Source organism: Hypomesus transpacificus, chromosome 7 (assembly GCF_021917145.1).
Source record: "Hypomesus transpacificus isolate Combined female chromosome 7, fHypTra1, whole genome shotgun sequence".
NCBI lineage: Eukaryota > Metazoa > Chordata > Actinopteri > Osmeriformes > Osmeridae > Hypomesus > Hypomesus transpacificus.
In genome coordinates this window covers 2,756,091-2,782,217 of record NC_061066.1, presented here as the reverse complement: position 1 = coordinate 2,782,217, position 26,127 = coordinate 2,756,091, and the positions used below count along the sequence as shown (strand labels likewise).

Sequence of the window (26,127 nt, the reverse complement as noted above, 5' to 3'; positions counted from 1 at the left end):
ACATAATATGAACCTACACGCCCATCGATTGGCCGTAGCAACCAGGCGGTTTGGGGTGTGCCTATCTGTAGCCAGTAGTCGCTGGCAAAAGGTGGTCAACACCAGGAAATTATCTTTTGCGTCACTGAGGACCGCTTTTGGCCAACGGGGCGCACTGCGCATTTTGTCGGACCAGTGTTGTCGAGGGTCGTTTGGTGTTAAGAGATATAAATCTCATGAACACAACAGTGTGTTTAGAATTATATTACAAGTGAGCGGCGACCTACCGACCTGGATTAATCGATATGTCAATCCGCTCGCGGACTGGATTTTACCGTCAGGAGGTAAACAAAACGGCATGGGAGGTTCCAGAGCGGTATCGAGAACTAAAGCAGGTGGGAACGGGAGCGTACGGAACTGTATGGTAAGTTCAGTAAAACTAAGACATACTGTATTTGAACAATTGTTTGATATTATTGCTTTATCGGAGGAAAATGTATGCACTGGTAGAAGATGTCAAGATACAGTTTGCTTCGACAACAATAACTAATGCGCGTCTGCGTCAAGTTCTTTGGTGCAAGTTTATCGACTGGCAACAATGGGTGCATGGACGTACTTGAAAGGACGTGGAATGTGCGTCACTACGTCTAAATTGAGCCATCAACCCATCTGAGATATCGTGTACACTAAAATCATCCACATCGTTTTTGCGTGCTGATGAACCTATAAGCCATATCGAGAAGGAAATATCTGTCTTTGTGAAGTTGGGCTGTGGGCATAACAAAGAAACCCCACTGGTGCATTGTTGGGCTCGAGCCAGCTGAGGAACTTCCATTAAACTTCAACACCGCCAGACCAGGGGCTGGCAGAAAAGAAAGGAAGCCATTACATTTTCTTTCGTGTGACAGTTTAATAGCTTACATTTGTATCCAACTAGGCAATTTATGTTTAGTCTACCAATAAAACACAAACTTGTTTAGGGCCTAGTCAATGCTGATTTTAGGACACATTTCACACTATAAATCCCATCAAAGGCACTTAATGTTAAAACAAAGTCTCAAACATAACCAAGTATTACAGTTCAAAATGTCCTGATCATTTCCTCAGAAGATTAACACAAGGAAATAAATTGAATTAAATTCTGATCATTTCCTCTGATGACTAACTGGTTTATGGTGTCTGTCTTCCTCCCTGGCAGCTCAGCTCTGGATCGCAGGTCAGGCTTGAGAGTGGCCATAAAGAAGCTGCACAGACCCTTCCAGTCCAAGCTGTTTGCCAAGAGAGCATACAGGGAGCTACGCCTCCTTAAACACATGAAGCATGAGAACGTGAGAACCTCTCTCACTGTCCTCCAATAGAACACTAGATTTTCTCTCACTATCACCTCCTCCATCCCATAACAACCCTAAAACGTATCTCCATTCCAGCACGTTTACATATGAAACCTTTCTAAGCAGTTAGTCAGGAGTTATCTTGAGCATTGCAGAGACATATTTATATTATATTGGTCTGTTTGTGTGTGTCTGTGTGAGTAGTATGTGTGTGAGGTGTGTGTGTGTGATTAAATTTAACCTTGTGCTTTCTCTGCGACTTCTCAGGTGATTGGCCTTCTCGATGTGTTCACCTCTGAGATCTCATTGGACAGATTCCATGACTTGTACGTTTTTACGTTCTTGAAAGCCTCTCATGTTTATATTGGAGTACATTTACAAAATACAGAATATGAAAATATTCATATCATTAATTATGAAGCTCTGTTTCTCTCTCTCTCCCCCCCCCCCCCTCTCTCTCTCTTTCTCTCCCCCCCTCTCTCTTTCTCTTTCGAATCCCCCATATCCCTCTCTATCAGCTACCTGGTCATGCCCTTCATGGGAACAGACCTGGGGAAACTGATGAAGCTGGAGAGACTGACTGAGGACAGAGTTCAGTTCCTGGTCTATCAAATGCTGAAAGGACTAAAGGTTAGATGTCATCCACATGCATGCATGCGGACACACATATGTACACACGCACATGAAGATGCACAGACATACAGTGTACACTCTTGCACACATATTGGATATACTGTATGTGTATATATATATATATATATATATACACACACACACACACAAAATCATACAGCATCATTCAGATATAAACAATATACTTGTTAGTAATATCCTTGACTAAGTCTTTGTGTCCTCTTCCTCTCTGCAGTACATCCACTCAGCAGGGATCATCCACCGGGTGTGTGACCTTTGACCTATCGGGGGGTGGGGTGCTTGCTCTTTGGCACCCCCACTCCTATTCATCTGGTTTCCCACAGCAGTGGCTTAATCATGAGTGTGTGTGTGTGTGGTTGTATGGGTTTTATGAGACTGTGTGTGCGTATGAGAGAAAGTGGCGGTGTGCGTGTGAAAGAGAGACTGGGGAGAGAGACCGTGTGTGTGTGTGTGTGTGTGTGTGAGAGACAGAGGGAGAGAGAGAAACAGCAGCGGTGTGTGTGTGTATGCAAAAGAAAGACTGTGTGGTTGACTGTGTGTGTGTGACAGTGCTGTCAGCGGTTTCTCAGTCTGAATCAACTGATTCTTTTGAACTTTCCAGGATCTCAAACCAGGGAATCTGTCAGTCAACCAAGACTGTGAGCTGAAGGTACGCAACAATAATTTTATTTAAATTAAAGAATGAATAATAACACAGATCTCACATCTGTGTAATCATACATTAGTTTTGATTCACTTTGTAGAGTTCAGGTACACAACCATATGATGTCACTAAATGTCTGCTTGTGACCTGATTTTTCCTGTGCTCAGCGAGGCCAAATAAGTAGATTTATTCATTCATTAACACTGCCTGAAACTATTCAGCTAACCCTTACTAGCACTCAGACACAAGTGAAAACTTCACTTTCACAAACTGTGAAAGTACCGGTTTCTGCTTCCTCTGTGGTCTGAAACTAGTAGTTAGGTATTTTGTACTTTATACCCCCCCCCCCCCCCCAGATCTTGGACTTCGGGCTGGCCAGGCAGGCAGACACAGAGATGACCGGGTATGTGGTGACCCGATGGTACAGAGCCCCCGAGGTGATCCTTAACTGGATGCACTACACACAGACCGGTTAGTCCCACACACTCATAAACATACATTCATTCTTAAACAACACACAATTGTTTAACCTCACTAATCAATATTTTTATTTTCCTTTTGTGAATAGTTAAACCAATATACGCTCACACACATATACACACACACACATACACACACACCCACAAAGGGACCTTCACAGTGATTTCTGACTACATATGTCCACAAGCTGGCACTACTTGTCAAGTGATGATATTTCACCTCCCTCTCTTTATTTCTCTTTCCCTGTCTCCCTCACTCTTTCTCTGTCTCTCCCTCTTTCTCTGTCTCTCTCTCCCCCCCTCTCTTTCTTTCTCTATATTTTGTATCTTTTAGTGGATATCTGGTCAGTGGGCTGCATCATGGCAGAGATGCTTTTGGGGAAACCGCTGTTTAAAGGAAATGACCGTATCCCTCATCACTGACCATAGTACACCATCCTGTCCATGTGGCTAATGTCATCTACAGTTTGATCATATACATATCAGTTTGATTAGATTAGAAGCTTCATAGTTGTACAGGTCCCAGTTCAGCCTCCAGGGTCATATTTCCTGTGGCGTCTGTAATGATGTGTGTGCTTAAGCTTCTGTGATCCTTGACCCCTGGTGATGTCAGACCTGGACCAGTTGAAGGAGATCATGAAGGTGACCGGTACGCCTACTGCTGATTTTGTGTTGAAGCTGCAGAGCCAAGATGTGAGAATTCACTCACACACGCACACTAACGCGTACGCACATATACGCACATCCATGCACTTCCTTGACACCTACACACACACAATCTCCCTTGCAATGATACACATGTTGATGTGTATTTCTACTGCTTTGTTCTACAGGCCAAAAACTACATCAGAAGTTTACCCAAAGTACAAAAGAAAGATTTGCACATGCTTTTCTCCAAAACAAGCTCGGAAGGTAATCACAAACACGATTAAAACACGAATCCATAGCATATACTAAAAGTAAAAAATAAATCAAATAGTTTTAGATTGGTTAAGTCATTCAATTGTTTGTCTGTAACAAGGTGTGTGTTTGGTGGCTGCGTTTGTGCTACATGTGTGTCATGGTGTGAATCTGTTACACGTGTTTGCGTTTGTCCTGATGTGTGTGCGTGTGTGTGTGTGTGTGTGTGTGTGTGTAGCGGTAGGTGTTCTGGAGTGTATGCTGCTGCTGGACCCAGAGATGAGGGTGAGTGCGTCGGAAGCGTTAGCCATGCCCTTCTTCAGCGAGTTCAGAGAGCCAGAAGAGGAGACAGAGGCCCAACCCTACGACCACTCCATGGACAACACTGACCTGCCCCTGGAGCAGTGGAAACGTAAGGGAGGGAGAGAGAGAGGGACATGGAGGGATGGAGAGAGGGACATGGAGGGAGAGAGAGAGGGAGATGGAGGGAGAGAGAGAGGGACATGGATGGATGGAGAGAGGGACATGGAGAGAGGGAGATGGAGGGAGAAAGATAGGGGCATGGAGGGAGAGAGGGACATGGAGGGAGAGAAAGGGGACATGGAGGGATGGGGAGAGAGAGGGACATGGAGAGAGGGACATGGAGAGAGGGACATGGAGGGATGGGGAGAGAGAGGGACATGGAGAGAGGGACATGGAGAGAGGGACATGGAGGGATGGCGAGAGGGAGCTAAAGAGTGAAAGGGAAAGAGAAGCAAAATGATGGAGGGATATAGCGGAGGGATGGAGGGAGGTCTAATGGAGGTCAGAGAGAAGCAGAGTTCATGTAGATACTGTAGGAAGCCAGTCATGTGATTTTCAAACCTGTCATGTGATCTCCAAAGTATTTAAGTGTCGATTAGAGAGTTGATTACAGAACATTGTTTCATTTCCTTGTACAGGTCACACATTTACAGAGATTCTGACCTTCCGGCCATCAGTGACAGAAACCAAAGACGCCAAAGAGACATCACTCTAACACACACACACACTATGCTGACCTGTCAATGATAATTGTGTTGTTGTACAGATGTAATATGATTGTACAGAATTAAGATGGTTTTTAGTTTAAGCTGAATAAACAGACATTTTCAAATATATTATGAATGTTTCTTATGTTGTAGGCATCAGCAGCATTTAGTCTGAGCTCCACTATGATACAACTACAGATATTGTTTGTAAAACAATTAAGCAAAGAAAAACACCCTATTTTGAGTCCTTTTAACATGATGCGTCGGCCCTACTCTATGTATCACCGTCACATTTTCATCAAACCTCGAGATCACATTTTGCACGTCCACCTGTCAATTGACCAACTAGGCTATGCCAACTACTTCGATAAAACGAATGACTCCAACATATTGTATTTGACTTTGACAAGAGAATAAAATTAAACCAGCCCCCAAAACCGCGTGATAAGCAACGCCACAGAACAGAATACTGTCTTATGAGAAATGTTAGAAGTAAAGAAATGTTCCTAAAGTATTTTATTTTATGTAAGCTTGAATTAAACAGGAAAGGCCCATTGAGTTGATACTAAAAGGGCGGTCAACTCTTTATATACACCACACAAAAGGAAAAAAAACGACTGAAAATGGCTCTTTTCCCCCTCACATGCCAATGTAGAACACGTTTGAGGTGATGTGGATGTGGTGGTCAGACCGGTGAGATGACCAGGATGAAGGCAGGGCAGGTTTGCTCAGGATTAGTTCCCTGATAAGGACTATTGAGTCGTCGACCTGTACCTGTGTCTACACCCCAGCACACCTGTCCTTCACTACCTGGTAGTCACATCGTTCTAGCTCCGCGGGGACAATGGAGAACCCACACACACGGCTTGGTCTGTCGCTGCTGCTTGCCTTCTTGACAGGTGGTACAGGTCGATGTGAACAGTGTGTGTGTACAGTGTATGTTTGTGTGTGGCAGTTTGGGTACAGCATGTGCGTCTGTGCTCATTGTGTTTCTGTGTGTGTGTGACTTTATTTTCGGTACAGTGTATGTGTGACCATTTATCTTGTGTACAGTGAGTGTGTGGCGGTTTATTGGATGTACAATGGTTTTGTGTATTACACAGCTTATCTTGTGTGTAAAGCACAGTCAGGGTTGTGTTGATGTGAAGCTGTTCTTGTCATGGGTTGGCAGGAGCAGTTGCAACCAGGGGTGGGGAGATTTCTGATCGGGCTGAAGGTGTTGGTTCCCGTAAGTAATCTACACACACACACACACACACACACACACACACACTGAGAGAGAATGGACCACACTCTACCCATCTGCTCATGATCACAAGGACTAGTTATACAGCTGAACTGAGTCTTTGGGCGTATGTGGTGATATATCTACAGTAGCTGGTACTCTTTTGTTGAACAGACAGCTAAACCCACCTCTCTAGTTGCAACCTTATAATCCTTTATCAATCATTTGACATTTCTGTATTATACTGGACTGTATTGTTCACTTTAGGTTTTTAGACGCTCTCCATTCTTGTCGTTTTAACATCAATTGCAGGTCTGTACTGTGCACTGTAATTTTCAGACGCTCCCTCGAAGCCAACCATCTTTGGACCAGACTTTGTGACTGTGGGCGTGCCGTGCAGCTACGTGTGTCTCGCTGAGTGCTCCCCACCCTGTAACTTCACCCTGGGTGTGGACGGCAAGAGCAGCCCAGGAAACGAGCTCTCCTTCACCGTGCGCCAGTGGGTGGAGTCCATGACCATCGAATGCACAGCAAGGGACACTGTGTCGAAGGACGCCTCAGTGACCGCAAAGACGGTTCAGGTCTTAGGTGGGTCTTTGATAAAAACCGAGGATGTCTAAAACAGGGAAAGTGCTTTCTAGAACAGTGGTTCTCAGGCTCAGCACCTCTTCTCCCCATTATAACTATATATACTCTGTCTATGGCCATGTACAATACATTTACAGTTTTTAAAACCACTGTTAAGCAGAATACAGTGATTGTGGTGCCGCCAGGATATTTTGATTATTATTCCAACATGTCTTATTACTGCAATCTTATTTTTCCAACATACTTGATATTTCAGTTTTACCAGAGTACACAAAATTCTCCAGTTTGTTTGGACAGGGCCTTTCCATAGACTTTTATTTAATACAACTGTGATAGAATTCCTGGAATTTGGAATGGCCCAGATAATTATTATGATTTATTAAGATACTTTCATCCAAAGTGATCTGCAGTCAAATGATCTACCACTGAGCCAAAGTCAACAACACTCACCTCACAGCTGATTGCTTGGTGTTTCCCTGAGTCATGGCGCGGTGTGCTTAGTGTGGCCAACAGCAATTTCCTTTGTCTCGTATTGTTAAACATAGATGCTGATGATAAGTGACGTGGATAAGCTTGGCAGAACACTGAGGTGCCAGTTGAAAATGTGTGCCTGTAAATTAAGATGAAGAATTCAATTTATTTGTATCGGTTTTATCACGCAGTGTGTTTGCGTCTTCTAAGATGAGAGGTCATGTCTCTGTGGAGGTGTCTAACCTCGCTCAGATCCGCTTCTGCATGTTTGTTTAAAGGTGTGGCAGTAGCTTTGCTTTGGACTGACAAACCAATACTTTGCTTTGGACTAACAAACTGTAGCTGTGCTTCTGTAACAAGTGTCAAGTCTGTGCACTGAAAAGCATGGCTGGACCCTGATTCACCAATTTCTTATGCATGTCATGTTCCAGCTGGACCTGCCAACGTCTCCATTAACGGCCCAGAGCTGGTGGTTCCAGGAAGCAAACAAAGCTTCTTGTGTTACGCTAGTTGCCGTCCCTCGTGCAACTTCACCTGGAGATTTGGGTCCCGGTGGCTTGGGGGGCATGGGAATGAGATTTCCATTACCGCCAAAAAGCTGGCAAAGGAGAGGACCTTGACCTGCAAGGCCATCAACAGTGTGTCTGGCCTATACGCCATGGCAAGCTTAAACGTTGCATGTAGGTCACACGGAATTGAAGTTCATCTCTTCTGAGTTTCTTTTTGTTCTACCTTGTCTTCTCAGCCATGTGTACATCAAGACTAAGGTGGTCGGCCATGTTGGTAAATGCCAGTATTTACATGTCAAAGACATGCTGCTTCTCCCACCATGCATTGCAATACAGATTTACTTACTTTTGTACATACATTTTAAAGCTTAACAAAACTCACAACTGCTAAATAACTGAATGCACACATTGTAATTCATATATTCTAACCTGGCTCTGTCTTAGAGCTGTAACGGATGAGTTTGGTTGTAAACCGTGTCTGGGTCTGGGGTTTGGTGTGGTCTCGTAACATGGCTGGCACACATGCAAGTTATCTTTGCGCAGTGGCAGTATTGTAGCCTATGAGGTTAATCCGAGGTGTGATTATTGCTAGTTGAAAACTTTACCCAATACCCTGCTGTGACGACTTGAAATATAGTCGGCATTAGCAATTTTTTGAGGTCTCTATGGAGACTAATCTCTCTGTCGAAATCAATGATTGGAAACTGTCAGTAGTACCTAGTGTTCTGATGCAACTTATTCCATCTGCGGATGAGAGTAGTTACATGATTTGATGTATGGTCAGGTTAGTTTGGTTCTGGTTATATTGCATATAAGACCATATATCGCATTGGGTATCCGTAAAATGAGGTTCGTATCATATGTAACTAATTGTATGCAATATAACCAGAACCAAACTAACCTGACTACACATCAAATCATGTACCTACTCTCATCACGGATGGAATAAGTTACATCAAAACACTAGGTACTATTAACAGTTTCCAATCATTGATTTCAACAGAGAAATTGGTCTCCATAGAGACCTCAAAAAATTGCCAATGCCGACTATATTTCAAGTCGTCACAGCGGGGTATTGGGTAAAGTTTTCAACTAGCAATAACCACGCCTCGGATAAACCTCATAGGCTACGATACTGCCACTGCGCAAAGATAAACTGTAAGTGTGCCATCCATGTTTCCACACCACACCAAACCCCAGACCCAGACACGGTGTACAACCAAACTCATCCATTACAGCTCTAAGACAGAGCCAGGTTAGAATATATGAATTACAATGTGTGCATTCAGTTATTTAGCAGTTGTGAGTTTTGTTAAGCTTTAAAATGTATGTACGAAAGTAAGTAAATCTGTATTGCAATGCATGGTGGGAGAAGCAGCATGTCTTTGACAAATATACTACTACTACTAAAATACTGGCATTTACTAAACCGCACCCACCCACCTACCCCCCCACCCACCTACCCCCCCCCCCCATCCCCCCCTCCATACCCCCCCGTCCCTCCCTCCCTACCCCCCCACCCCTCCCTCCCTACCCCCCCGCCCCCCCCCCCCTCCTTCAGATTCACAACATTCAGTCAGTTATAATGATTATAATGTTATTATTGTTTTCATCAAATGTGTTTGTGTTGTCAAAGTTGTCTAGAGATGAAAGTGCTTGGATATATCAAACAGGTCAGTTTATGCTAAACTAAGAGGATAAAGTGAAGTGAGGGAGCTGGAATGGTTATTGGGTTATGTTTTACAAAACATGTTTTGTTTGCTTGTTCGTCTCAGATGGTCCCTCAGATGTCACCATCAAGGGACCGGATTATGTAAGGCCCGGGAAAGAGGCCACCTTCTGGTGCTATGCTGAGTGCAGCCCAAGCTGTGCCTACCTGTGGTTCGTAGACGGACATACCATGGAGGGACAAAGGTTGTCATACATGGCCATCACTATATCAGACAGAACAAAGTCAGACACGATCCTGTGCGAGGCACAAAACATTGTCTCCGGACAGGCAAAGTCAGCTACCAAGGCTGTATCGTTGGAAGGACGTGAGTAAAGCTGATCTTTCTGATCTGATCTGATCTGTGGGTGACTGAAGCCCTTTGTGACATTCCATCAAAAAAATGGAAATGCAAGTATAGTTAGATTTGGTCAAATGAATTGAATGGGTACAGCTCAGCATCATCAGCCATATGTTTGGTAATATCTCTCCTGTGTTCTGTTCTTACCCCAGCCTATGGTAGGTCTATGGCCACACGAGCAGAGCTGACTTTAGGATTGCTGCTGTTTGCATTAACTCTTGTCAGTGTAATACTCCTATAGCCCAGTAAAAGGCAGCATTGCACCAAGAGGTGAGCATTATGGGCATATTGGAGCAAATCTATTTGTTTAATTTGAAAGTCATGGCGAGGTACGTGTTGCCACCGACAACACCCTCCCTTTCATGATGTTAACTGTATTTGCTGATGATGTAAAGAGGTTTAGTATTATGTTGAGAGCTGCCTATAAACTAGGCAATGTATAAAAATTATTGTTTTGAAAATGTGTACATGCTTTCTTCTTTTTACAGAACTAAGCCTTGAAGTTTCCAGCATAATATTTTCTACATTCAAATAATAATAATAATTAATATTACAACAATTGACTTCTGTAATTCCCAAATATATCTACTGTAAGTCTGATAGCAAAACAACTGTTGCTAAACTTCAATAAAGAACTTTATTGTACATGCAAAATTATGTTATCCATTACGATTCCTGTGTAATGCTTTCTATGGGGCTTTTGTGTCACTTTCTGTGATATTCAAACATTTGAAAAAGAATCATGAACACACACAAACATTAGCCAACCAGAAGGTTGCCGGATCAATTCCTCGCCGTGCCACATGATGTTGTGTCCTTGGGCAAGGCACTTCACCCTACTTGCCTCGGGGGGAATGTCCCTGTACTTACTGTAAGTCGCTCTGGATAAGAGCGTCTGCTAAATGACTAAATGTAAATGTAAATTAGCCAAGCCATGATTGTCCAATGAAATATATTTGTGGGTCAGACCCTGTTTAGCTCACAAGCTTAGGCCAAGTAAGCCATTTAAAATCTTAACGTCTTGTAAGTAATTCTCCCTATAAATTCACAATACTTCAAGTCTGCTGATGTGATGTGTCTGGATTAAAAATGAAGTCATCTACTGTAGATAGTAGACAGCTGATCAAGTGGAGTACACTGTTAAAGCGGTCTTTGGATAGAAGCTAAATTGATCGAATGTAAAATGAAATGTTCACATAGACCATATTCAGAGGTACTCTCAATTAAAAAATTCTACGCATGGTGCTTTCACAACTTGATGCTTTGCATCCCAACCCAGGAAGAAATCAGAGGCACACTGCCTAGGGCCCACCCTGTTATTAAACTGGCACATAGGTAAACACTACTAAACACTCAATCCATTTTTTTTTCTCAACCACAATTGTAGATTAAATAACTGAAATCTAGTTTGGATCAAATTGGGCAGCCTTTTAACTCTCAATATTTTTGTATTTTTTTGTATTTTAAAACGTAGACTTGATCATTGCGTTCCCCTCCCAGCAAGTACAGAAACAAGTGCGAAAGACTTAAACAACCTATTTACATTACAGGCCTAATTCATCTTATAGTATTTAATAATCAATTATTATGTCTAACATTGTTGCAATATCAACCTAATAATTGAATCCATGTTTCAATATGAATCCACAAGTTACCTTTTAAAACTTTCTTTGCCAACGTAGTCACGATTGAAAAAGGAACCATTTCTCTCTTGACAAACAACAGCAAAGGGACTGAAAGCGCACAGTTCCTATCAGTAAATCATCCTTTCAAGAGAACAGAGATTACATCTTTTGTCTGTGACCTCCAGTATGGACAGAGGTAAATAATGACGTATAACGCCAATTGTGTCCCTCGTACAAATCACTCCATCAGCGCCTGCTGTATCTGAAGAAACAGTAGAATCACGCCCGATATCGTGCTGCAGGGTTGTACGCCCAAGACCACACACAATGAAGTCTAGCTGATAAACCATCTAAGGCTGGACACTTAAACACACGGCTGGGAATATTGTGAAATCTTTTTGTCTTATTTGCTGCATTGGTTTCTGATAAGATTGTGTTGGTCGGGAGATATAAGAGCGGAATTAGCAGTCCTGTGGATAATTGCAGTCTTCTTTCCTGGTTCCCTGGAGCACCATGGTTCAATTAAGTCTCTGTTTGCCTCTGCTGCTCACCTGCCTGACAGGTAACACAGAATGATGTATGACACAGGAATAGAGTAGAGTACAACGCTATTGAGGGGAATGCATTTGTGTTCAGGTTTTAGGGAACAGTTAATCTAATACACATGCAATTTAGTTTGATCTTATAGAATGCATCTTGTGAACTCACTGTTGAAACCAAACGGATTTTGTCTAGTTTTCTCTTGGTTTATTTGTTTGTTTTTTGGGGGTGGGTTTATTTGTCGGTTAGACTTTGTAGTTTTCTGTAACTTTTCTCTTTGTTTCTGTGCTGTAGGAACAACTGCCAGTGAGGGAGCGCAGAGCAAGACAGCAAATTGTAAGAGGCCTCATTTAAATATTTTGTATGCATTTTTTTACATCTGATATCATAAATGTACTTACATCAAAATCTGAGTGAATGGAAAAGTAGGAGTTAATTCTGTCAGAATGTTCCTGTTTGGGAATGTGAAATGAACACACACAAAATAATATCTGTATCTCATAGAAGAAATGATCATCCTTCCAAGTCAAATGTGTAAAGTAGGCAAAAATTTAAAGGAAAGGAATGCATCCCTCGTTGTTACTACACCTGTTGTTCTGGGTGCTTTCCCTTCTGGGTATTACATTCTCATTGTTCTGTTGAGGTTCTGATTGCCATGCGGCTTGATGAGCAGCGCAGTCGGTTTGCTTGAGTGTTCAGTATTTCTGCCCGCCAACACCAAATCCTAAAAACGCCAACTACCATTCCTAGATCTCAGGGAATTTCCTCCATCGTTATGAATGCCATATTGAACGTAGTTGATGTTTCTGGTGACTCTGCGACCAGATGGGCCATCCTTTGTGGAGATCACCGGGGTGAGCATCGTGACTGTGGGGATTCCTTACGCGTTCCAGTGTTCTGCAACATGTTCTCCGGCCTGTACCTTCAGCTGGACCCGAGGAAACCAGACTGCCCAGGGCCCGGAGCTCAGACTGGAGCTTCAGGTTCGGGTGCAGCCCCAGGTTCTGATCTGTGTGGCCCTCAACCCGGCCACTGGGGAGTCTGTCACCGTCAAGAAGACCCTGCAGGTCACAGGTACTGGGGCTGTGGGTTGTTCTGTGTGCGTGGGGGGCGGGGGGGGGGGGGCTAGGAGAGGGGGGAGGGGGGCTAGGAGAGGGGGGCTAGGAGAGGGGGGCTAGGAGAGGGGGGGGGGCTATAGTTTTGTTAGTGTGTATGGGTGTGAGCTTATGACTGTGTATGTGTGTCCTCAAACCTGATCTTATCCATGCCGACCTCCTCGTTCCTTCAGAGGGACCCTCCGACATCATCATCTCCGGTCCTGACATGCTGTCCAACGGCCAGTCGTCCACCTTCACCTGCTTGGCCGACTGCTACCCCTCCTGCTTGTACACTTGGACGGTCGGCTCCGAGGGCCAGAGTACGGGCGTCACATCCGAGGGAAGCAGCCTCACCATCACGCCCCCATCGGACGCCATGTCTGAGAAGCTGACCTGCCAGGCCCAGAACTCTGTCTCTCATCTCTTCATCTCCAAAACCACCTCGGTGTGGGTGGCAAGTACGTGCACGGAAACATTCGGTTTCTCAAGTTATGACACCGTTCGCCGTGCTCCCATGACTACCTCCCCTCTGCCCTTTCTCAGCTGGACCAGACGACATCTCGATCAGCAACCAGGCTGGATCCAACACCGTGATCCTGGGGAGCACCTACAAGTTCTTCTGCATCGTCTACTGCACACCCTCCTGCAATTACACGTGGACCTACAATGGACACACCTACCCGGGGGACCAGATCCAGGTGCCCATTCTTCACAAGGGGGACAAGCGCAAAGTGATGAGCAAGCTAGTGTTCACCATCAGTGATTACACCCACACAGAAAACCTGACGTGCAAGGCCCAGAACACCATATCGGGGCTCACAATCGTCACCACTGCCACCCTGACTGTCATCGGTGAGTTGGTTAGCATTATGGGATAGCCATTGTTAGCACGGAGGAAAGGAAGGAAGTACGCAGACTGTGTGTTAGTCTTTGGTCAATTTACTGTTTGGTTTATACATTGCGCAGATATGAAGGGGAAATGGCTACTTATATTTTATATTTTATTCCCCTTAGTATTAGCTAGACTCCCCTTAGTATTAGCTGGACTTGGCTCCTTTTGTATAGTTAGTTCACATATTTAAGTCTCAATATTCCTATATGTTTAATGTATGCACCTCCCTGCCTAAGTAAATTCCTTGTTTGTGCAAACATTCATGGCGAATAAAATCCCTTCTGATTCTAATTAGGACAATTGTAAACTGTATACCGTGAATGAACAAGGGTAAGTTGTTGAAAGAAGTTAGAGAAGTGCTTGTATAGTGTGTGGTATACCTGCAAATAATCTACAGGTGAATGGCCACTGAGAGTGTGGTACACTGCAAAGTGTTGTCTATGACGACAACCTTGGTTCCTCTCATCTTCTCTTCTTTCTTCTCCCATCCTTCCCTTCCTTCCTTCCCCTCCCCTCTCCTTCCTTAGACCCTATTTCTGTGCAGCCTGTTTCCTCAACACTGCCTGTGGCAGGCCAGGTTTACTCATTGCATTGTGTGGGCTCACAGAACCCAGCCTCCATCTTGTGGACTAAAGATGCCGTTCCTTTACCTGTGTCCAGTAGAGTTAGTCTCTCCCTCCAGAACACAACTCTATCCTTCAGCCCACTGCAACAGTCAGATGGAGGACTGTACCAATGTGTTGTGTCTCAGGGGGGGCAGTCGTTGAAAGGCATCGGCTACCAGTTGAATGTGTATTGTGAGTATTAACTCACACTTACTACAAACTGTCAGGATGTGATGCTGAAAATCTTAACCTTAATAAAAATAGAAATAAAGAAATAACACAAAAGTGATTTGACCTGTTTCCCAGATGGACCAGTTGATGTTGCGATCGTCCGCCCAGAGATAGGCCCGGTGGGACCAGAGTTGTACGTGTCACCGGGGTCAACCACGGGCCTCCTGTGCTCTTCTGAATGCTACCCAAACTGTTCCTACACCTGGATCTACAACGGCAAGCCGGTGGCTCTGAAAGCAGCCTTCTCCTTGACCTCAGGGACCCCTGTACAGGGAGGACCTCTCACCTGCGTAGCCAACAACCCAGTCACTAAAGAAAACAGCTCTTCTGAGACCATGGTGATTCCCATAGGTATGTCTGCCTATCCATTACTCAGTCTCTCAATACCAACACCTATTTTTTGAATTTTTTTAAGAATGAGCACGTGATAATATTACAGAATGGGAAAATCAACGGTATTCGCTCAATCTTCGAATAGTCCCTTTCTTAGATGGGCCGTCCAACGTGACCATCTCAGGGCCTCGTTCTCTAGACGTGGGGGTGAAGGCTACGTTCAGGTGCTCGGCCCAGTGCTCCCCCTCCTGTAGCTTCACCTGGACCGTGTACGGTCACACCATGACAGGAAGTACGGTGGACGTGACCGTCAGTCGCTATGTGCCCACGGAGTCGCTGAGCTGCGAGGCCCACAACAGTGTCACTGGGAGGACAGCGAGCGTCAACGAGACACTCTCTGTCTCAGGTAGTTAAGACGACTGTCGGGTCCACTTCTCTGAATGAAATAATGATGTTCAGCAAGTTTTATCCAAAGCGTGAAACAGTGCAAGGGCGATTTCAACGTGAAACCTCATCATCTGTACTCAGAGCCCTACCACTGAGCTACACCTCCTCAGAAGAAATGAATTGTTACTATTAAGTGTGCAATATTCAGATACCAGCTGGTAATAATATCTCTCCATTTCTCTTCTCATTCCAACAGACCCACACTGGTGTGGCTGTTGACCACAATGCTGTCAAGAGAGAACTGCTGTTGGACATTTACTGATGTCTGCCACGCCCACTAATGTCTACCATGTGTACATCGATTTAAGAGACTGTTTTCAGATTTTAAAATTACATTAAACCCAGAGATCCTTTTTGAAAAAGTATGAGCATTTATATAGGAACTATATAGGTATAACACTGGGTCCAATCCACAAATGACTCCAACAATCAGGCGTCCTGTCTGTGCTTCTTTAGCTGTACCAGCTTCACTCTGTTGCCAACCCTTAAGTCAAGCATATACTCTTGATTAAATGAATTTCATATGCTGACTGGTCTTGCCATTTTCCGGTCTGTCTGTCATTTCTTTGTGATTAATAAACAGCTGAGCCATTTCATTGATTGTACATGTTTTGGTTTCAGTGTTCGTAATCTGTGTCATGTCAGACACTGTACACCCGTAACATGACTGTAATGTCAGTAACGTGTGAAACAGTTGGACCATCGTCGCACTTCCACTTTTAAATCCAGTCAGTTGGCAGTGACACCGAGGCATCACAGCACATAAGAAATAAACATGTCTTTATTCATTCCCCAGGTTCTCCACGTATCCAATCACACTGTCGTTCAAAGGCATCCATCATATCACTGTCAAGAGAGAACATTAGCAAGGTACAACATGCTTAGGAAGAAGCCATACTGAAATGTTTGAACAAGACTGGAAGATGCTGTCTGTAGATCAAACATGTCAGCCGCTGGCCTGTAGCCATGGACAAGACTGTTACTCCACACGTGCCAATATGGCGGTTCCTAACTCCTCCACAGCAGCAGACTATCTTTATTCACGGTGCAGTGGCGTTCTCAACTAAAACTGATCATCAAACTGAGGGGGTGATGGTGTGTTGAAGTCTTTGAGTACACTGGACTGTACTGTACTATACGGTACAGTACTGGGTCTAGATACTCATGTATACGTGAGAGGTGCCTAAGAGGATCTGCTGTCACACTCCATACTGCTTCTGCAAGGCTGTAACAGCGGTGTCGTCCAGTCCAGCTTGGCGAAGGAAGTCAAACAGTTCTCTCAACACTGGGAGAAAGAAAACACAACATCAGTACAGTAACAGTTAGGCGACATTCTGTTCAGTGACACGCTGCCGCTGAAGTATGACCTCTAGCCGAAAATGTGCAATGTCAACGATGACACCGCACTACTATTGTGCCGTATATAAACACTTATATTTAGCATGACGACATACTATTTCATCCAAAGCGATGCACAGGTTATTTTTGTTTTACCTACAACCTATTGATCTGCAGTCAAGTGCTCTACCACTGAGTTATACCTATACAGGGTGGATATAGCACCTGAGTGCAAGAAAGGTCTATTAGAAATCAAATGTCTCATTATATAAGTGAATATTCTGGTGTTTGTGAGGAACAGACGTCACCTGTCTTCTCAGGGGTGGACAGGAACATGACGGCCATGTTGAATCTCCTGACGCTGGCCAGACTGCTGAGCACCTCCAGTACAAGCTGAGGAGACTCACTCCTGGGGGGACAGGGGTGTCGGCAAGATCTTCCATCAAGCTGGGTGAATACAGATTAGGACTGTATGTGTGTGTGTGTGTGTGTACGTACTTTGTGAAGAAAGTGTGTATGGTCTTCAGGATCAGGTCGAGGATGTCTGGCTCCAGGGAGCTCTGGAAGATCTGGACGTAGCTCTGTGGCTTGATTTGCTGTGTGTGCACACACGCACAGACACACACACATGCACACAAACACACTTTGTTAATACAAACACAAAACTTAAACCTCCAAAAAGTTCAGGGCCTTTGGTGTGTTAGCTAACACTGGAGCTACGTGTTCCGACACCCACCCTGAGGTACGTGTAGATGAGCTCAGGGCTGCCTCTTATCTGCCGGAGGTCTGTCTCCAGCTGGAAGCTGCTGCTGGGGGCAGGAGGAACGCCGAGGGTGGTGTCTGCTGTGGTAGTGGTCGAGACGGAGGGGGCTAGGGTCTGTGTCTGACCTGCTCTGGGCTGCTCCTTCCTGGGCTGCTCAGCCTGCCTGCTGCCCCCGTCCCCTTCGGGGCCCCTGGGGAACACACACACAGTCTGGGTCAGCTGGCTTGATCCACCGCAAGCTGGAGAACCAGGACTCAGAACAGCATGGCTCTACCTGAGGGGGGTTTGGGAGGGGAGGTCCGAAACCTCTTCTATCTTTAGGACCTTGGCGCTGGGGGAGGTGGAGAGGGGGGAGGACGTCTCTCCCTTCTGGCCCCCACTCAGGATGGGGGAGACGGCGGACTTTGACGTCTGACTGCTGGGGGCTGCTGGGGGGGCAGAGGATCCACCCGAGAGCTCTTCCGTCCTCACAACCTTCCCCCCCACCTCCTCGATGTCCACTCTTCTCAAGGGCTTCTGGGAAAGCAATGCCAATCCTTTCACCGGCATGATACATTGTCTTGACTTTATATTATTTTCCCTATCTTTTTGCTAATACCCGACTACACTTTCGCACTTTAATTCAATATCACATTAAATATAAAGTATCTCACTGTTGACCGCAGGTGCAGTGGTTTGTCGATGGCTTGTACCGTTCTCCTCTGTACGTGTTCCTCTGTAGACAGCAGACCGCTGATGTCTTTGTCCTGAATGGGAGCAGGGAGAGACAAACCCATACGTTCCTGTCAGAAAGCATCCATGACGTTGTCCAGGCTTTCCAGAATGACACAGCATTCAAAATGCCCGCCGAGTCACATACGGCTGTGATTTTCTGCAGCTCGCTGAACGCCTGCTTGTTTCCTGGCTCCAGTTTCAGGACCTGCTCAAAGTCTAGACAAAACACAAATAAAACAGGTCAAACACAGAAGCCAAACTAACCAACGCCAGGTGAAATACAGATCATGAGCTCCACTTCCAAGCTAACACAGTTTGTGCTGTCCTGTTCACCTTCTCTGGCCCCGGCGAGGAGCCCCAGGGCTGCCCTGGCAGACCCCCGGCGGGCAAAGGCCTTGGAGTAGGTGTCATCCAGGGAGATGGCCTTGCTGCAGTCCTCCTCTGCCTCATTATACCTTGTAACAGAACCACACACACACACACACAGGTGAGAAGGAGCTTGACATACACTCAATGTCTCCCAATGTTGCAGTACCTGGTAGCAGCCTCTGCCTCCTCCTGGAGTTTCAAGGAATCTGTATGTGTGTGTCTCTCTGTATGTGTGTGTCTCTCTGTATGTGTGTGTCTCTCTGTGTGCCTCTTCTTACTTGTGGAGCTTCAGGTAGGCCATGGCCCGGTTGGCAGGCAGGAGGACGTTGGTGGCGTCTGCCTCCATCCCTCTGCTGTAACACTCAACAGCTGCCTCGTACTTCCCCTCCTTGAAGTAGGCGTTCCCCTGAATCATAACAACACACATATCTATTCATTTAGCAATGCTTTCATCCAAAGCGACGCACAGAGGGGGGATTTGAACCTGTCATGTGAAATGAAGACAGGCAGGATGTGAGGGCATCTCCAGGGGAGGTCGTACCCTGTCCTTCTGCACTGCGGCCTCCTGTCGTCTCTGCTGCTCCTCCTGGAGCCTCTGCTGCTTGGAGTCCACCACCGGGGGCTCCGCCTGCACCTCGGGGCTCTGGGGCCCCCCACCCTGGCTGGCTAGGGCCTGCGCAGGGAAGAATACAGGGGAATTACATGGAGGGATATTTACAGTTTGAAGTTACCCAAATCACCATATAGTACTGTAACATATATATCTACAAGGAAGCCACTCTGACCTCCTTTATTTTCTTCACTTCATTCTGAGCCTCCAGATTGCCAGGGTCCAGCTGGAGAACAGTTTCATAGTCTAGCGATGGGGAAGAAGCAGAGGTTCGATGACGGCGGCCAAATCGGGCGACTTCAGGACGTCTTTAAACATCACGGTGTCAGGATACCCTGTCAAGCCTCTGCTTACCTTCTAAGGCAGACGCGTAGTCCTGCAGGGAGAAGCGAGCCGCCCCTCTCCGAGCGTACGCTTTGACGTACTTCGTGTCCAACGCGATGGCCAGGTTGCAGTCGGACTCAGCAACTTTAAACCTACCAGGGAACACAGTCTATTCTCAACTCTCACTATGACCCTATGAGTGCTGAATTCATCACAAACCCATCAGCGACATAAGTACAAGCCCGTCTGTGACGATGGGCTTGGTGGGAACATTGTGTGCATCAGGCGTGGCAAGTCTTTAGGTCTCCTAGCCCTAATGGCTGACATAACCCAATGAGGGAGAAACTGACACTTACTTTTTCTGTCTGAAGAAGCAGGCAGCTCTGTTGGTGGGCAGGACTGGGTTGAGAGGGTCTGCTCCCATGCCCCTGGTGTAACATTCAATGGCACCATCGTACTTCCCTTCTTTGAATAGTCTATTCCCCTGCAAAAAGCACCGTTGTCACACTTTCGTAACACACCGAATAAGGCATGTGCCGTTTTACTCTGCTGTTGAGCCAACCGTACTTTCTCCTTCTCTGTGAGGGCTTTCTCCCGGTCGACAGCAACTTCCTCTGAATCCGAGTCGTTGGACTCCACTGGGCTGTCCTCCCTATCCATTGACTCCAAAGCCTTGTCCTAGAGTGAAGTTGGAGAGTTTGAACCAAAAATACAGATCTCCTGTTGCTTTGAGTTACTCACATACAAAATTGAACTTGGTATAAGAAACAATTATGGATCAATAATATAAATCGTTTTTTTAAGTTCAGTTATTGCATTACCACATCAAATTTATCCCATGACTGGTAATCGTAAGACTTTATCCTCGAAGGTTGGTTTGGATCAGTCTTTGAACTGCCCTCTGTGGATCTCTTCTCTCTCTTCTTCCGTTTGTAATCCTTATTTCGCACAGGTGGGATACCTTTCTAAAAGAAAGACAGAGGGGATACGCCATCAGTTTCGGTTGCTTGCTCATGAATTGTTTCCACCTATGGACACTTCAAGTGGTCCTCAAATTGGTGGATAGCAACGTACTTCTGGCTCACCGAGGGTCCCAGTCCTTAGTTGGTTATCTTTCTTCTTCATGTCCACCTCCCAGCTGTCCAGTTCTTTCATGAAACCGTTCAGATCTTCTGCATTCTGACGCATCTGGAGCTGCAACTCTAGAGCTTTATTCGGTCCAGACATGCTTCCCTGTGAGTGTAATTAAAGACATTGCTTCTATCGTTACTTGATCAAAGCCATTCAGATTACTGAAGATGGATGACGTTCATTTCGTAACAACTAAACAGCTCATGCATACTATGTCTATGGGATGTTCTAGAACTTCTTTGCTAACATTACGTTAGCACTTCTAGGGGCTATCTAGGGGCCGTGTTAACGATAACCTAACTGGAACATGTCTTGCCATTGAAAAACATACAGAAGTAATAACTTGCCTCCAGTCAAATAATTGTTTCAGGAACGTCTCAGAGACCAAACAAAATAACTGTTCTTTCGATCCCAAAGTAAGTATGAGAAGCTGGTCGTAGAAAACAGGTGCAATGATTAGTTTACTGTCTCCGCAATAGCTTGAATGTTTATGTTCGGCGCCATGACAGCAATGAACCAGCGAGCTTTGAGTTTCCTTTTCCGTGTGCGTCGAAAGTGTGCGCACATAGGTAGACAGTTGTCGGTAATGTCTATATTATTATTAATAGTATATATTTTCAATATTTTACATTCGAACCATATTACCATTTTAGGCCAGATCATCTGTACACATAGTGGAATAATTAAATAATCTATACAAATAATACAATTACCTTTCACCTTTGGCTCAGCTACGTCACGTGCTTGACAAAACACTAGTGACCTTTTAGCAAGCTAGCTGCTAAAAGGAGTTCATTTACAGACAGTTCCATGCAATGGACCAAACTAAACAACAAGAAGAGGATTATGGATACAATTTATTCCCCGATAGGAGCAAGGAGAAATATTCGAAGGGATCTATTGCTGAAACCCTGTTCACTTTCAACCACAAGTGTCAGGTCATGCTTCAATTCGCTTTGGATACTAGTAAGTAGCCAGCTAGCAGCGTAGCTAAGCTAGCTAGATAGATAAAGATAACCCAATGAAAAGGTCCATTTAAGTTACGCCCCCAAATTTCTGCATCTCATATTATAACCCCTATCTACAGACAGCTACTTTAGCTTTTGCCATAGACCAATTGGTTGGCTTATCCCATTGATTATGGACTCTAAATTGTTAACTAACTAAAGTGTTCTGGTTTACCTCTATTAGAGGTAGCTAACATGTTGCCTGTCAGACTAGATAACAAGTGTCTCTTCCCTCAGGTCCATATGCAAAACTTCTCCTTGGAGCTATGAAAAGTTCAGGGTGGTAAGTTACTTTCTAAGGCATGATCTTATTAGAAGTATTCAAATCCTATGCCATTGACAGAGTATGTTACTGTCTTCTCCTAAATAGATCTATCTTAGAGCTGGTCCAGACAAGACAAACGTGTGGAAGTGCTGCACAGAGGGGAATTTGAACCTCCTGGATATGCAAATACTCTAACTACTGAGCTATACCCAGCCCTTTTGTCTTCTTTACTCCTCAGCACAGTGTACAAGGACAGACACTTTTCCTGTGAAGACTGTGATGGGACAGTTAGTGGAGGGTTTGATGCAACATCATCACAGGTATGGAACATGTAACCTTGTTGTTAGACATAACTAAAGGTGAAAATCCAAGATGCTAAGAAAGTAAGTTGTCTGCAGATGACTTGCCTTGTCAGTCTGTAATTACTCTGTTCTTTCCTTCCAGATTGTTCTCTGTCAAAACAACATTCACCAGCAGTCCCACATGAACCGTGTGGTCGCACATGAGCTCATTCACGCATTCGACCACTGTCGGGCTCACGTGGACTGGTTCAACAACTTCAAACACTTGGCCTGCTCAGAGGTGAGGAAAAAAGGATGGCAAAACATGGATGGATGAATGAATAAATGGGTCGATGGATGAATTATTAAAGGATACCTTTCAATCTCCGGGGGGAAATGAATTGCCCACATTGATCTATCATTTCCATCCATTCAACTCCTGTCATTTCTGTCCCCATACCTACTTCAATTTTGTTTGTTTGTCTTTCCTAAGATTCGTGCAGCTAATCTTAGTGGCGATTGTTCATTCTACAATGAAGTGTCTAGATTCAACTTCGGCCTCAAACAGCACCAGCAGGTACTGTAGTCACTGTTTCCCTACATATTTTTGCTCCCCGTCTCAAATAGGATTTTAATGACGAATGACATACAACATTTGTGTTCTCATGTGAAACAGGAGATTACATGTAGTGTGCAGAATTTCTCATGGCTAAGTAAAAAAATGTCCTGTTTGGTTCCTTGTCAAGGAGTGTGTCCGAGGCCGCGCCTTGCGCTCCATCCTGGCGGTGAGGAAGGTGAGCAAGGAGGAGGCAGAGAAGGTGGTAGACGAGGTCTTCGACACCTGCTACAATGACCACGCCCCCTTCGGTAGGATTCCACACAACAACAAGGACGCTAAATTTGCCGACAGAGATTATCAGAACAGAGATCGATACTACGCCAACCTCTAAATGTGTTTGTATGTATATGCACACACTAAATGGATTGTCATTGTATTATCATTTCTAATGGTGCTTTTATGCAGAGCCCAGAGAAACCTGGGCAAAGTCAGGTGTCCACTATCTGTCCTGTGCAGATAATTGCCAATAACAGTAGCTTATGAAACATCTAAGGGAAATATAATGAGTCTTTCCTCTTTGTTTTCAAAGACGGATTTCATAAATTGAAGGATTTGCGTCAAAGGTAAATACATATAAGGAAAAAGGTTTGATTTTTGGGATATGATTCCCCGCAGAGTTTTATGTAATTTTTAGGGGACCTTTTTCAAGACACAGTATTGCTTGTTGATTTCTCCTGGGCCACCAACGTGAGTGTTTATGCAGAGTATAAAGCCTGAAGACCTTGCTTCAGCACAGAAGGGTTAAGAAACAACCACTTCCACTGGATGCATCTCCATCTCTGCTCTTAAACACGTGGACCTACACTGACGGACAACTGAGACTTACATGTAAATAGTGTTGATTGTACTGTGCTATTCAGTTATAGTCAACGTATTATTATTATGCTGGAATAAAAGTTCTTATGAAGACCTTTAATTATAAGGTGTCCAAAAAATAACTTTTACATTACAGAGCGTGATGTTAGACTATCAGAGGTTGAAAGGTTATTTAAAAGGCTTTAAAAAATATCCTTCTGCACTAATTTGATGCTGGCAGGTGGATGGGATTTGCATATTTGGGGACTTGTCTGGTTGTTTTTCTATTTGAAACTGAAATAGAAACAGATACAGAGAAGTCAATGAAAGATGTTCAGATGGAATTGAGTCCCATGTCTGTAAGTGATCTGTTCTTGCATCACACAAGCATTTCAAGGAGATACTATACTTAATTGCTATTTACTTTATGTAATTCTCGACAAGTACTGTGGAAAAAACATTATTGGGAAGAATGCAGTAATCTGATGCAAATCACCCATCCTAGAACAAGGTGGTTTTACTGTAAATTAGAGCAAGGACATGTCTTTGGCATTAATCTTCTAACGTATTATCCAAAATTCCAAACTTTTGACAACTATGAAAAGCTTTGATGAAGTTACTTTTGAAAGGTTTGCATTTCCAATATCGCCTATCTATGGGAACGTCTTTGAGATCTACCTTTTAAGGACTAATTCCACAATTAATTTACATTTAATCAAATGAACATGACTATGGGAGTGTCCCGTCTTACCAGAAGAGGCCCTAACCAGGACAACATCTTGCAGACTTTCTCTCTGAATGTCACTGGTGACATTAACATTTTAAGATTCCTTTTTCCGTCTTCTGAGATGAATAAAGACAAAAACCCTTATGTGGAAATCTTCACCCGACACCCCACCCCCCTCCACCACCACCATTTGCTATTAAATTTGGTGACTTTCAGGCTATCACAAAGAGTGCAGACATTCTGTGTGAATTAAAATAGGGAAGTGTCTGTTTAATGGGGGGACTCTGTGTGTGTGTGTGTGTGTGTGTGGGGGGGGGGGTACTCCAGTTTAGACAAACATTCATCAAGCAGGCTTTACAGTTAAACAGAGTTAAAGTCTTTACAGAGTTAAAATCTTACGTGACATCAAACAACATGGACGTGGAGTAGAGAGCGAGGAACGAAGATTACGTTCATTTGAGAAGCTTACAGATAATTGCATGCTCAGGCAGGCTTTTGGCTTAGTGTTTGTTTAGTAAAAAAAAATACAAGGAACAACAGCCGTTGAGGATTTTTGTGGGCCATCAACAATGCTATACAACTGGCATTTAAATTAAACAATAGAATCATTGCTGAAATGACACACTACATGCCATTTATTAATAGACAAACACGCAAATCTAAATGTTTGACTGGTGAGTTGTTAATTACTGTTTTCTAATGTCTTTTAATATATTTAATTTAATAATTGGAAGTGACACAATGCTCTTCTGGTCGAATGTTGTGCAATCACAGTCCACGCGATGGCAGTATTGCTACAGGCAAATGATTTAATAAGGCAGAATCCGCCAGGACACTCAAACTGAACCAAATGCAGTCACAGTTTCATTGATCTGCATCATTGAATCACTTTATGTGCGATCTGGCTCAGGTAAATGTCAGTCTTGTTATGGGGGGTAAGATGAAACGACGCAGTAATTAAGTCACCGCAGAGAGAACGGCGTCCTATGATTTCTCCATCCATTTAAAACGGCAGCTCCCACTGTGTTCTAATTAGAACGCTCCGATGCCATTTAAGTCCCTACACTTGGTTAATCCACGAAGACAACACATTATCCCCGCGAGTGCTAATGATCTCACTTGATTGATCTAAATAAATCCAGATATTCTCTCAGGAACTGAAGTTGAGATGCAATTTGGGAGTCATACACCCTTGCCCATGCCTTTGACACCATCATAAAATCCACAGACAAGCTTCCAATATCACAACTGTTAAATGGGGTTGTTCCTTTTTGGGGTTAAGGAAACTTTTTAAGGACGTATTTGAATCCAAGCTAAGGGAGGAAGGGAGACTTATATTAGGCTATATTTTAAATGTTTCAAATTTCACCCGGGTTTCTTTCTTTATATAGGCCTACCGTTATACCAGTGTAACAGACTCCATGTAGCGTGCGACCAAAATAATGTCAAAAACGAAACCTTGAGCTTAAGTAATTTCTGTTTCCGAAGTCAATGGTAGAATACACTTGAAGGATGTTTTTTTTTTGCCCGTGCATGGTTCAGAATTAAATGCCTGT

At 44.3% G+C, this 26,127-nt stretch overlaps 5 protein-coding genes and 2 non-coding genes across 9 annotated transcripts; 5 read left to right on the top strand and 2 right to left on the bottom strand.

Annotated features, from left to right (window-relative positions):
* Window positions 1-11: 11 nt before the first annotated feature.
* On the top strand, window positions 12-5,123 carry LOC124469362 (mitogen-activated protein kinase 12-like). Its single transcript, XM_047022598.1, has 12 exons — window positions 12-403; window positions 1,178-1,307; window positions 1,578-1,636; window positions 1,829-1,940; window positions 2,179-2,208; window positions 2,566-2,613; window positions 2,964-3,078; window positions 3,421-3,492; window positions 3,700-3,779; window positions 3,920-3,998; window positions 4,225-4,398; window positions 4,928-5,123. The coding sequence occupies exons 1-12, from the start codon at window positions 285-287 to the stop codon at window positions 5,002-5,004; spliced, it is 1,095 nt and encodes a 364-aa protein (XP_046878554.1). The 5' UTR covers window positions 12-284; the 3' UTR covers window positions 5,005-5,123.
* A 98-nt stretch (window positions 5,124-5,221) lies between these two features.
* Window positions 5,222-10,518, top strand: LOC124469364 (carcinoembryonic antigen-related cell adhesion molecule 5-like). Its single transcript, XM_047022600.1, has 7 exons — window positions 5,222-5,895; window positions 6,168-6,224; window positions 6,561-6,809; window positions 7,712-7,960; window positions 9,565-9,825; window positions 10,011-10,128; window positions 10,347-10,518. Exons 1-6 carry the CDS (start codon window positions 5,841-5,843, stop codon window positions 10,097-10,099), a joined length of 960 nt encoding a protein of 319 aa, XP_046878556.1. The 5' UTR covers window positions 5,222-5,840; the 3' UTR covers window positions 10,100-10,128; window positions 10,347-10,518.
* On the top strand, window positions 8,321-8,461 carry LOC124469824. Its single transcript, XR_006956338.1, has one exon. It is a non-coding gene; the product is annotated as a U4 spliceosomal RNA (small nuclear RNA).
* On the bottom strand, window positions 8,802-8,942 carry LOC124469823. The gene has a single exon (XR_006956337.1). It is a non-coding gene; the product is annotated as a U4 spliceosomal RNA (small nuclear RNA).
* Window positions 10,519-11,806: 1,288 nt separating the features above from the next.
* LOC124469729 (hemicentin-1-like) lies at window positions 11,807-16,316 on the top strand. Of its 2 annotated transcripts, none has more exons than XM_047023201.1 (9): window positions 11,807-12,045; window positions 12,318-12,359; window positions 12,849-13,097; window positions 13,312-13,578; window positions 13,664-13,972; window positions 14,540-14,809; window positions 14,924-15,199; window positions 15,327-15,587; window positions 15,825-16,316. In XM_047023201.1, the coding sequence occupies exons 1-9, from the start codon at window positions 11,997-11,999 to the stop codon at window positions 15,845-15,847; spliced, it is 1,746 nt and encodes a 581-aa protein (XP_046879157.1). In that variant the 5' UTR covers window positions 11,807-11,996; the 3' UTR covers window positions 15,848-16,316. The 2 variants fall into 2 exon arrangements, with proteins under 2 accessions (XP_046879157.1, XP_046879159.1); XM_047023203.1 differs by having other exon boundaries at window positions 11,808-12,045; window positions 15,339-15,587.
* Window positions 16,317-16,391: 75 nt separating this feature from the next.
* Window positions 16,392-21,395, bottom strand: rpap3 (RNA polymerase II associated protein 3). 2 transcript variants are annotated; one of them, XM_047023199.1, is made up of 17 exons: window positions 21,225-21,395; window positions 20,821-20,979; window positions 20,568-20,711; window positions 20,314-20,424; window positions 20,103-20,230; window positions 19,777-19,898; window positions 19,598-19,668; window positions 19,354-19,485; window positions 19,091-19,218; window positions 18,777-18,898; window positions 18,589-18,659; window positions 18,383-18,475; window positions 18,004-18,245; window positions 17,703-17,919; window positions 17,465-17,562; window positions 17,275-17,375; window positions 16,392-16,913 (listed from the first exon to the last, which is right to left on the bottom strand). In XM_047023199.1, exons 2-17 carry the CDS (start codon window positions 20,971-20,973, stop codon window positions 16,828-16,830), a joined length of 2,019 nt encoding a protein of 672 aa, XP_046879155.1. In that variant the 5' UTR covers window positions 20,974-20,979; window positions 21,225-21,395; the 3' UTR covers window positions 16,392-16,827. The 2 variants fall into 2 exon arrangements, with proteins under 2 accessions (XP_046879155.1, XP_046879156.1); XM_047023200.1 differs by having other exon boundaries at window positions 20,832-20,979.
* A 212-nt stretch (window positions 21,396-21,607) lies between these two features.
* Window positions 21,608-23,963, top strand: atp23 (ATP23 metallopeptidase and ATP synthase assembly factor homolog). Its single transcript, XM_047022846.1, has 6 exons — window positions 21,608-21,843; window positions 22,122-22,167; window positions 22,388-22,469; window positions 22,594-22,731; window positions 22,924-23,007; window positions 23,177-23,963. Exons 1-6 carry the CDS (start codon window positions 21,693-21,695, stop codon window positions 23,378-23,380), a joined length of 705 nt encoding a protein of 234 aa, XP_046878802.1. The 5' UTR covers window positions 21,608-21,692; the 3' UTR covers window positions 23,381-23,963.
* The last annotated feature ends 2,164 nt before the right edge of the window (window positions 23,964-26,127 follow it).